A 12,552-nucleotide genomic window follows, 5' to 3' on the forward strand; every position below is an offset into this window, starting at 1 on the left:
TTTTCCCCAAATCAGTGACATCATTTATGAACTTGGTAATTAAAGAGTTAAAATCTTGGATTTTTTTTAAACATTTGGTAGTTTTGATCAGGACTGCGGTTGATTAATAGATTTATGCAAAAAAAATTAGAAAAAAAAAATTATCTGATACATTTTTACAGCAGTTTAATTTAGTGGATATTTCCATCCATGAACATAATGAAAGGGTAGTGAATTTGCCCACAGTGTATTGTTAAGTTTTTGAAAATTTTCAAAGCATTTTCCCAAAATATGTGTCAAAATAAGATTTGTCACCAAAAACCATTCTATTAGCTGAAACACAGAGAAGGTTGTGGCCAAAATAAGTCTCAACTTTACCCCCTAGTGGACGAAAACGTCCCCAACAACCATAAGGGTTAATTATTGCTTTAAACAATTTGTTAATTTAGATTGTGTACAGTAGCTCACTGGACTGCAGGACACTCAGTGAATAATGACTTAAAAATGTTCTGTTCCTTAAAAAAAGCTATTGTATTGTGATTTTTTTTAACCTTTTTGATGTATTTATTTATTTATTTATATTTTATCTTTGGCTCATAAAGCTTTCTTCCTAAACACGTACACTAAAGCCTGGTTCACACGGCAGGATAATTAGACCGATTTTAGCCCCGATTGACACCTTCCGATCTTAAGGATGCTCCGATTATCGTAAAATAATCTGATCAGATATTCCTGCCGTGTGTGGTGTGTTAAGACTGCTCTCCTCTGCTTGGAAGGACGTCGGGACCGCTCCGATCTCAAATCGGGGATATCCAACATGTTGGATTTATTTGGCCCGATTTCTTCACATGTGTGGTGTCCCCCGAGGACAAACGATCATGCAGACTGTGGACTGTGGCATGTAGCCAATCAGAAAGCGAGGTGAGGAGGCGGCGAGGAAGTACCAGGAAACAAAATCAAAACAGCCGGCGGCATGGCGCACCAGAAAGTCCGGTGGACGTCGGAGATGGAGGACTTTGTCTCCACTTCTTTGACCATCGCCTTTTCTTGTTTTTCTTATGTTTTTTTTTCGGTTACAAACAAAGCACAAACTATGGCCACTGCATCCTCTTCGTCCGCCATGATTGTTTACTCTGAAGTCACGTTTGATCTCGAGGGATTTTGCGAGATTTCCCGTCTGACCTGGGAATGCTTGGGAGTCAAATCGGTTCGTGTTTGATGTGTTGATTTTGCCGTGTGGCTGCACACCACACACTGTACGACCAAAACTGTTAGACCCGTGATTTTTTATCGCCGTGTGTGGGGTCTCTCAGGTTTGGAAAATCGGCCGACAATTTTAAAATCGTCCCGTGTGAACCAGGCTTAAGTGCAAATTTATGATGTGACAACTCTAGTTTTACACTAAACCAACCATTTGTTTTTCACTTCCATCTGGCATGCGATGGGTGAGATGGGGGTCAGCAGTCCCCAATGGTGTGTAATTTCCTGTTAATTCTGTTATAGATGTCTTGTTGTTAGATGTTTAAAGAAGGAAGAGAGAATCCTCCCACAAACCAGCCTCCACAAATCAGACTGCAGTACTGGATTCTCTGACAGCCAGACGACCTGGTTTTCTATGCCTCCTGTTCTCTTTTTCAAGACACACACACACACACACACGTGGATGCTCTGGCATCTTCCCTTTCCTCAACAGCAGGCTGTGCTGTGTGCTATGTAGGGCAAAATAAATGAGCAAAGTCTATTCTTATAGCACCGTGGAGTCCTCTGCTCACCCCTTGCGCTGCCCACTGTGCTCCTCTGCTGCTAACTCACTTCAATACATAGTGTGACATTATCATTTTGTCACAGTGATGTTGCAGTAGGCATATTAGGTTAAATGATCAAAGGTACATTATAAAGCAGCAGTGTTTTTATGAGGTCTGCGTGACCTGGTTGGGTCTCTGTGTATGTCACTGAGGAAGCACAAGTAACTGAGCTGTTGTGAGACAGATTAATGAATCTACCAAACAGGTCTGATTTTGAGAGCTGTGAAACTCTCCCATCTGCTGGTCGTTTTGAATATTGCACAACTGATTGATGGGATATTGGTGTAAATCAGGGGTCATCAACTATATTTGTCAAAGGGCCAGAATTTTTCTCTGCAGACACTGTAAGGGCCAGATACTCGTAATATAAAATAAAATTCGAATTGTATCCTAATATGTTATTATTTGATATACTAATTCTAATTCCAAATGTATGTTATTTTTTTACATATTACCTGTACTTCAGCGAGCCACCAGGGGGCGATAGCGATATTTTAGGCTTCATATTTGTGAGGCTGTCAAGCTGTCCATCACTGTCACATGCAGGTCGTAGTTTGTGGAGAACACTAGAAGAAAGGCCTTCTAAAAATATTTAAATGAAAAAATGGCACTCCCAAAGAGCCTTAAGCGAAAAGTTGATTCAGAGAACCGTAGTTTTAATGAAGAATGGACTGATAAGTAGTATTCATAGTGCCTACAGTTAGAAATGCTGTGTGCCTTATTTGCTTTTTTTCTCGTTAGATTTAAAAATAAATAAATATGGAACGGACCCGAACATTCGTTCGGTGGGTTGGTATTCGATTTGAAAATTTGACATTCGAATATTATTATTATTATTATTATTTTTTTCCGCACACCTGGGATCCCCCGCGAAACAGTTCTCATTCCCTCTTGTGAGCGTCTCAGCTGCGTGGCGTGTCCGTTTTTATTTCGGCTCCTATTTAACAGGTTGGAGTTTGCACACTGAGACACGCGTCTCGCTGGAGCCACGCGGAAAACGCGCGCATGCTAGAAATAGACCCGACGCGTGTTCCAGCAACGGGAGTGTTCTCTGGCTAGAGCGCAGAACAGCGGAGTTTGTATGGACCGAAGTGCATGTCTAAACTTGTGTTTTGTTGCTTTGACATTGTGGAAAATAAAATAATAGAAACAAAATGTATTAGCATTTTTACCCGTTATTATTAATCTAAAATTATCTAGTTTTTAATTTAACTTAATTTCGTTTTTTCTTTATTTAAATTTAGTTTTTTTTCTTTATTTAAATTTAGTTTTTTCTTATTTAAATTTAGTTTTTTCAAATTTAAATTTCGTTTTTTCGAATTTAATTTTCGTTTTTTTCTTTAATTTAAATTTCTTTTCAATTTCGTTTTTTCTTTATTTAAATTTAGTTTTTTCTTTATTTAAATTTCCTTTTTCTTTATTTAAATCTACCCTTCCTGTGCCAATTTGTTAGTCAGAAAAATATTAGACTACCTTAAAAGTATTGCTTAATTTAATATACCTGTTTGTGTGAGTTTTATATCACTAGTGAAGTGTCCGTTCTTGGAGCATGAGGTGCGCCGCTTCCCGCTCGCGCTGTTCTGACTGTAGTTTACTAAAAGTTAAATAATTCCGAATGTGTCGCGTCTCGCCTGTCCATCTATATTGCACCAAATGCGGCACTGCACTCCCTTGTGAAGTCGATTGGATGAACGGTTCTCGAAATAATGAAAATGCAAACGGACATACAGACACAGATTCCTGCCTTTATTAGAGAGAAAAATATGTTAATTACTACCGAAGCTTCGAAGCTCAAAAAATGGTATTCGGACCAGCCCTAAACTTTTTCCTCTTACAAGGCTATTCCTGAATTAAGTATTATTCTGGGGGCCGGATGGAAATCTCTGGCGGGCCGGATTTGGCCCGCGGGCCGCCAGTTGACGTTGCATGGTGTAAATCCTTTGCTATAATTTGTCACTGCATGGTATTACATAAATCAGAGACATGTTATGGCACTGTAGTGACAGAAAAGCCATTAACTCAAGATTTTGTTTCTCTTTTCACTGCTCTTTCTAAGGGACTGAAGTTTTCAAGCTTCATAAAGAACTGAAGCAGAATCATAAATAGAGCCAAACTCTTATTTTATATCTGTTTTAAGTCTTTTGAAGGCATATGATACCTTTGTGCGAGGTGCAGACCAAAAATTAGGTTGTTATTCACTGAAAATCTTGACATTTGCCCTAGTTCTCCCTGGTGACTTAATGAGCGGAGACGTCTGATTCTTGAATAAACTGAGTTTTCATTTATGTTTGAGTGTATGTTTTCCATATTTGATTTGCTGTATGCATGTGTGTTGATCAATGTTAATATGTGAATAAAAGCCTTAATTAAATCTGTTAATCATATAATGCAATGGTGTCCAACTCTGATAAAAGTATAGTAAAAACTTCAAATGTTTAATAATTTGCATTCATTCACTCTCTTTGTTTATTTGTTTCTTTCTTTCTTGCTCTCTCTGCAGACTGTCTACAAGCCCTGGCTCTGCGCTCAGTATTTCCAGAGTCCTCAGTCAGGCTGCAGTCATAAGATTCCCTGTGAGCAATACTGTCTTGAGGTCCAGCAGAGGTGTCCGTTCATATTGCCTGACAATGATGACCTTATACATGGTGGTACTCCCAGTTTTATATGTGCAGGTTGGTATACAACTATGTATAGCCAAAACTTAATTGTACTTTTTTTATCTTTACATTATGCACTGTATCTATGTTAAATGTCATTTACGTTTTCATAATTCCATGTTTTGTGTCAAGCAGAATTCTAATGTTGCTAATAAAGCAATGAACAGTCAAAATGTAACCTTTAAGTCTTTACTAAGTAAAAACAAAGCATAATCTGCTCACATAGCTTTGTATCAAACCTTATATACAGTAGTAGGATACTAGTCGTAATTAACAACATCAAAACAGCAAAAAAAGTAACACATAAATCACATCAAAGAGCTCCAAAGTAGCAAGATCAGCAGGAAAACCAAATTTGATTTAAATAATAATAATAATAATTTTAAAATCATGTTATTGTTTCATAGAGCAGAGCTCATTCATTTCTCAGTATAATTTATGCACATATTTAATGTAAATACATTATAGAAATGAACGCTATTTGGATTACCATACAGTTTTTAAGTGACATCTACTGGACAATTGTTGAAACTGTCAGACCTTTGCTCAAAAAAAACAAACAAACAAAAAAAACAATATAATAATAAAAACCCTTTAAACAATAATTTTGTAGTTATTTTACATAACATGAGAAACACATCCACTGCTTTTTTCGATTTGAAATGAACTACAAAGTGAACTACACAAATGTAATGTACTGTATCCACATATATTAAATATGTTATATGAAGTAAAACATGTATGAAAGCAATGTGAAAATGGAATGAGCTAAAACAAATGTTTGTGTTTATATTTGTGTAATACTTTTTTGGATATCTTGGACATTTATGTCATCTACATGTATAACTGCCCTAAACCCCATCAATACATGTGGATATTATACAAATACTGCAAATATAAAAGATAGACATGTATTTAAAATATTTATTACAAAAAAACATAAGCATACAGATTTCTTTGTTTTTATTAAAAAATATATTTTTTTTTATCATATTATTTTTAAATTAGGAAAACAATACAATATCAGCATTGACAGCATATTTGAGGTTAATTTTTGAGGCTAAACCAAAGACAGAAGCATACAAATAGTTGATGTCAGCTAGATTTTTCTCAAGTGTGAAAATCATGGCTTTAAAATCGGTCATTTGGAACTTCTTTCATCTTTTCTTCTTTCATTAATTACTTATGAGCTGACCATTTATTTATTTTTGCTTATATATCTAGCTTTAATATGCTTACGATGTAACTGTAATGTTAGTGCTATGAGAAGCAATTAATGAGCACACAGAAGCATCTTTGTTATTTAACACTGCAACCTACTTTTCTTTCATTTGTGATTAAACAGCAAAATGCTTTACATGGTAAAGTCTACAAACAGTATTTTTTTTTAGCATAATATGAAGCAGTTAGTGCCTTTAAAAACCTTCCACAAAACTTTTAAAACATGATGAAACAACAAAATGCCTCTACTGTAACAGGCATTTTAACGCACAGACCTTTAAATCCACATACTTTTTAATGCAAGATGGAACAGTTAATCATACAATTTTATGAATATTCAGTTCATACAAATATCTTAGTGTTTAAAGTAATAATTTTAGTGTAACATCAGCTAACAATAATATGTTATAAGAATATTTTGATCATGTGTCATGAAAACTTTATTTTTGAATGTTCTTTGAAGTTTAAAACAACCAGTTTTTGCCCATAACAGAACCATACCGCCAAACTAAAGTTCATGATAAGTATCTCTCTTTTTTGATGGTAGTGGTCCTGACAGAACTAACATTTTTGTGCTAACATTTTGGGAATGTTATTAAAGGCCATAACTTTGAATGAATGTTCATAACTGAGAAAATCTTGCTAGAACTCTGGGAGTCTTTTCATAACCACAGTCAGACATGCATACTGTGGTATAATACAATGTTTGAGAGTTTTCCAAATAGATCATAGATCTGTGTTTTTGTATAACCCCAGGGTTCAAACCAGACATCAACCAGGAGCCAGAGTGCTGTGATGTGCGATGGGACCAGAAGTCCAACCGCTCCCGGGGCACTTTAAAAAGAACTCACCCTTCCTGCCAGCACACATCCGTGACCTCCTCGGGTGGTCCACGGCTCGGGCAGGGCCGGCTGAAACTTTGCTTGCTGGTCCTAGTTCTTCTCCACACTGTGGCTACCATGACAGCCAATCAGAACTCGACCTGCCTGACTGGAATCTTTCCACTAGATGACAACGCCCCGAGAGAAGAGTGATTAAATGAAGAAAAACTCCAGCTCCAACACCACTTGCTTCAGGCTTGCCAGTAAAGAAGCACCTCATTCAGAGAAAAGTTGAGTTTAACGGCTCTAAGTGAGGCTCACAGTCTCTACCAGAGAACACTTAACCACACTTGTCATCAGCACCTTGTGGGGTTTTGGGAAAACAGTGAACAGGACACAAGACAAAAGATAAGCATAATACGAAGAGTCAGAACATGCCCCTACAGAGACTTCTTGCTCTCTTCTGGTACACACATTGTGACACACACACACACACACACACACACACACACACACACACACACACACACACACACACACACGCACACACACACTCAAGTTGCCATTTCACTTTGCACTAGGAGATTATCTAACTTTTCCCTTTTAGTTTCAGCTGTTATATTCACTTCAAGATGGTTTTGACTTCTGTTCAGTGGTTTCAGAGCAACCTGGAAGGAGACTTGGGTGTCCATGTCCTGTCAAATTCTCTCGTTATGTTACGTTTCAGTATTTTGTGTCCTTTGAGAGTGAGCGTCACATCACAAAGTCATCAGCACCATTCAGACAGGCTACAGGTAGAAGATTCATGTCTTTCTTTCTAATGCCTACATTTTCATCCTAAATAAAATAAAATAATAAAAAGCCCTATTTTTAAACTATATGTACTGAAAGCCTCAAAATCAAATCAGCAGTTGGCATCCCATCTAATTAGAGAATCTTGTTTATCTTCTCTGCCTTCTAAGAAACAGATAAAACCTCCTTGCATTATTTTAGAAACTGATGCTTATTTCCCTTACTAAATGAAAAATCTTGGTGATTGGTGGAGTTTGCTGCAGTTTGCCTCAACTACCATGAGATACAGTAGTTCTGTTAATTCTAAGATCTTCATCTCCAAATCATGTACATGGCTTACTGTTTTACACTCAGAAAAAAGGGACATAAGTTGTCATTGGGCTGGTACCCTTTAAAAAGGTACTAATGTGTACCTTTAAGATACTAATATAGAACTTTTAGGGGTAATTATGGTACAGAAAGTGTACCTATTGAAAGGGTGCTGTCCTAGTGACAGCTTTTTTTATGCATCTTGCCCATTTTATTGTATAAAAAGACCCCATTATTTTGGTAGTTATTTAAATACAAATATAGTCTACAAGAGGTCAGAATAATCCAAGTAACAGGGCTTTGGCACACAACTGTAAAGAAGGAGGATGTAATTATAAGTATTTTCATACATGACACTATTTTATTATGCACTTTAATCATTTAACAATGTGCTAAACCCTTCTGCCCTCTTGCATTAATTGCATCTGGGATATTCTGTGAAAGAATCATTTCTCAGTATGTGGTCCTTACATTATTCTTAACAGCAACAATATTTATATTGTTATTCATTGCATGACCTAATTTGAATGCATTCATTTAACATCATTATATGTGAAGCTTGTTTAACTAAGGTTAACTACCATAGTTCGTGTGCGAATGGAACTGAAATAGCTGAACAGAATGTGGCACTCCAACATAATCATACACAATTACACTGTAATTTTACCATCATTTCCCCGTCAAAAATAACTATCTATTGTGTAAAGGGCTTAGCAAATAGTAGTGTGTGAAGAAGGAGTTAAGGGCTTACTCTACATTTCTCCTTCTGTGTGATTGTTGTCTTCAGTTTTTGAGTGTAATGGCTAATAGGGATTATATGTTGTTTTGCCTTTGTCAGGACCTTATTTTATTACCTTATTTTCGGACTATCCTCATATACATCTGTGCATCCAAAACATTCCTTTGGTCATTATTTTCCTGTGGTTGTTTTTTTTTTTTTTGAGTAAATTTACTAGCATTAAATGAATTCTTGTAAAGTCAAATTAGAATTACTTAAGAGCAGAGATGCACAAAGTGACAGGTGACATTGGTGCTCAAATTTGGACACTTCTTAGGGGAAACTACAAGTAAATGCCCCTTTGGGAATACTAATTTATATATATATATATAGACTATGTATTTTCCCCCATAAACTACAATAAGACAATTATGCTAGTTAATTTATAATTTTTTAAAGTTAATTTAAGAAATATCGATACATAAAAATTGCACACAAAGAGATCTCACACAGAGATGTCTTGTAAATTAAAACATGTACATCAACACAAACACTGTTTTGTGTACAGGTACATGTCAAGTCACTTTTATTTAAATAGTGTTTTATACAGTACTGACTGTGTCAAAGCAACTTTACAGTGTCAAACAAGAAAACAATTTGTCAAATTGCAAGACATCTCTGCTTTAGAGTGAATTTAACTGTGCAAGTAATTAAATGTTCTTGGTTTTACTGTCTTAATTTCACTATTTTCACCATAAAATAATGTATATTGCTAACTTAAAGGATGTCAATTTTCCCAGATGACTTTGTTAAATTGTAATGATCATTCAGTGGAAACAGGATGCCTTCACCCAGTGTAATATATAACAAAATGACATAATATCTGTCACACTAAGTGAAGGCAACACCATCTCTTTAATGATCATTATTTTTCACTGCTATGCAAAGGCAACACACTGCAACAGAGCTTTGAACTATAAACTGGGCCTCAGACTATGACAGAAGAAATTAGTTTGGCTGTGCTAAGATTCATACGAAACAGAGTTTGAATTGATATCAAATCAATTACAAATAAATAATAATAAAAAAACATTTTCTGTTTCAGTGTTGCTGTAGTTAGTAATTTGCCTTTGCATCAGGTTATGCAATAAGATCATATATATAATTGAAGATATCATTCCAAAAAATGATCACAGATCAAGACACTATAGAAATGTATGACCATCTGGATTGAAAGAGCTGCACAGAGCATTGTAGTCAATCTGATGCTGACCACAGTGTCAGAGATTTCCTTTTTTTTTTTTTTTTACTTAACCCAAATGTATTCTATGTCACTATGTTGTATTACCATTGTAAGTCAAAGACTGCTCATATATAATCTAACTTTGAATCTGGCCTTGCTGCATAAGATCTAGTTTACCGTCTAGTATCAGTCAGTATTTCCCAGATATCCCTCTCATTCCCCAATATCTTTCAATCAATTTAAATCTATAGTGTCATGAGTCACAAAATCGATCATCATCCCATCTGTCAAATTCCTCTGTTCATCTGATATAAATTGTATTTTTTTTTACGTAGCCTGTTCTCTTTGTTTTTTTTTTCTGTTTTTCAGACACTTTTGTTTATCATGTTTAAAAGATTTGAATCACTGTTCAACACTAGTAAGAAAAGTGTGATTTACACAGATGAACGCTCTCCTTCTCTGCAGAGTTTGCAACTGGAACCTGCAGTTTACAAGCAAATAAATGGACAAACGGTATATAGAAATAACAGTTATTATTACAGTGTCATATTGTCATACAATAGATGATTTAGTTAAACAATTCTCTTTTGATTTTTTTTTTTTACACAAAGACTCCGATTAATATTTATAAATCACTGGTCATGACCTTTTTTTGAAGGTAAGATGAAAATACAGCTACATTTATTAAAGTTCTGTTCTAAGGGAAAATAAATAGAGATATAAACTATTATGAAACAGCTGTCTGTGTTTTTCTGACCATCTCTGTGTCTGTTTTTTTTTAGACTATCTGCCTAATGCAAATTGCTTATGATAAGAGAAAATATGCAAATGCTTTGGTGTAATATCACATTTGGTTTATAGTTTAAACTCATCTATCTAGGACATCTAAGTCACTGCCGAAAAGGGATAATTTTCCCCAAAATTTAAATTTGCAGATAAAACAATTTGCTGAAAATTTGCCACTCCAGACTCTTGTGAACATGATCAGGACTGTTTCCATGGACTATGGATTAGGTATATTATGACTATTAATTTTGTGTCGCCTGGCTGCGTTCCACTTCACTTTTAGACATACATTCATACATTTATATCTGAGGCATATTTTTTTGAGTGTTTACTCATCTGCAGTATGTCTATTGGAAGTTTCTTATCAGATGTGCAAATATATGTTTAGAAAATGTTTCTAAGATGTTCATGATTTAAAATTCATGTAAAACTGACATCTTAAAGATGTCTATCAGATGTAAGCACACAGCAGATGCTTTCCAGATGAAACAATCCTTAATATATCTTTTATAATATAGTCTTGCTGAATTACGTGTACACACTTCCCCTCGGGGGAATCCCCGCTGTCATTTTGAAGTGTGTTCCACTTCATGAAGTGGATGAGGGAAGTCTATATGGACATAGATTTTTACAGAGGGAGCTAGTCTACTTCATACAGTGGGGAAAGTATTTATTTGATCCCCTGCTGATTTTGTAAGTCTGCCCACTTACAAAGAAATGAAGGATCTGTAATTTTTAAGATAGGTTTATTTTAACAGATAGAAATAGCATACCAACCAATAAATAAATAAATAAATAAATATTATATAAAGATTAGATATTGATTTGAATTTCAGTGAGTGAAATAAGCATTTGGTCCCCTACCAACCATCAAGAATTCTGGCTCACACAGTTTGGTTATGTGTCCAAGTGGAACACATATAAATCCTGTCACTTTAAGAAATTACTCCTAATGTCAGCTTGTTAGGTGTATAAGACACCTGTCCACACAATCTGTATCTTACATTCTCACTGAAATGCAAATCAATTTCTAACCTTTATATATATATTTTTTTTTTCTGTATTGTTTGGTGTATATACGTTTAAATAGACCTACCATAAAAAATACAGACCCTTCATTTCTTTATAAGTGGGTAAACTTACAAAATAAGCAGGGTTTTAAATAAATATTTTCCTCACTGTACACTAGGCTGCTCTACAGACCATAATCCAACTCGATTGTGATGTCACCAGAGATTAAGTTTAATTAATACCCAACCAAAACAACTCTATGATATATCAAATATATATATATATATATATATATATATATATATATTTAAAACAACCCAACAAATTTATATACATATAGAATGTTGTATCAAACAAATTCTTAAGGGAAAACTCTATAGCAGATTCCAAGTGATCAACAGTTTAGGACAATCTGATTCAGCTCAAATGCAAGGGTTCTGCCTGTAGTGCAACGTAATCAATGACGTACATCAATGAGACAAATGGAAGTCAGTGAGTGAAGGGCATAAAAAATAATAACTGGAACGCAGGGTCTGTGTATTCTTTTCTTACTCTCAGAATGACTGCAGCTGTGAACTTGCATTTTACAAATCACTGTTCTATTGAAGAAAAATGTCATCTACAGGATGGTAGTATATTTAACAGATGTCTAATATGGTTTAGCATATTTAATTAGCATGTTGGTGACATGTTTATAGTATGTTTAACATTTTGCTAGAATTAGCATCTTGATAGCATGGCTAACACGTTTTAGTTGTTGATAACATGTTTTAGCATGTTGTTAGCATGAGTGAGCATATTGCTACCATGTTTAACAAACTAATTTTGGTTGCATGAATAAGGGTCCATGGAACCATGTTACCATTGTTTTAAATGTGTTTAACATGTTGTTAACACAATTTAGCATGTTGCTAGCATCTACAGAGATGGACTTTGTATTGGCTTCTTACTAGCATGTTTTAATATGTTGAATTAGCATGTTGCTACCATGCTTCTAACATGTTTAAGTTTTGCTAACATGAATGCTACCATATTTCTAGCATGGTTTATCATATGGTTAACATGATTTAACATGTTGCTAACATGTTTTAACTAGTGCTGGGCAACGATTAAAATTTTTAATCATGATTAATCAATTTTTATTTTTTTTCCTGTGATTTATTACATTGTTATGCACAAAATTCACTGGATTCAAAAGTAGTGTATTGCG

General features: G+C 34.9%; 1 protein-coding gene across 1 annotated transcript in view; it reads left to right on the forward strand.

Annotated features, from left to right (window-relative positions):
* The window catches only part of LOC132142490 (NALCN channel auxiliary factor 1-like), a 134,530-nt gene extending 127,548 nt beyond the window's left edge, over positions 1 to 6,982 (forward strand). The window contains exons 2-3 of the mRNA XM_059552395.1: positions 4,285 to 4,456; positions 6,419 to 6,982. Coding sequence (XP_059408378.1) covers positions 4,285 to 4,456; positions 6,419 to 6,696 — 450 coding nt within the window. The 3' untranslated portion in view covers positions 6,697 to 6,982. The remainder of the gene's footprint in view (positions 1 to 4,284; positions 4,457 to 6,418) is intronic.
* The last annotated feature ends 5,570 nt before the right edge of the window (positions 6,983 to 12,552 follow it).

This window comes from Carassius carassius, chromosome 6, assembly GCF_963082965.1.
Source record: "Carassius carassius chromosome 6, fCarCar2.1, whole genome shotgun sequence".
NCBI lineage: Eukaryota > Metazoa > Chordata > Actinopteri > Cypriniformes > Cyprinidae > Carassius > Carassius carassius.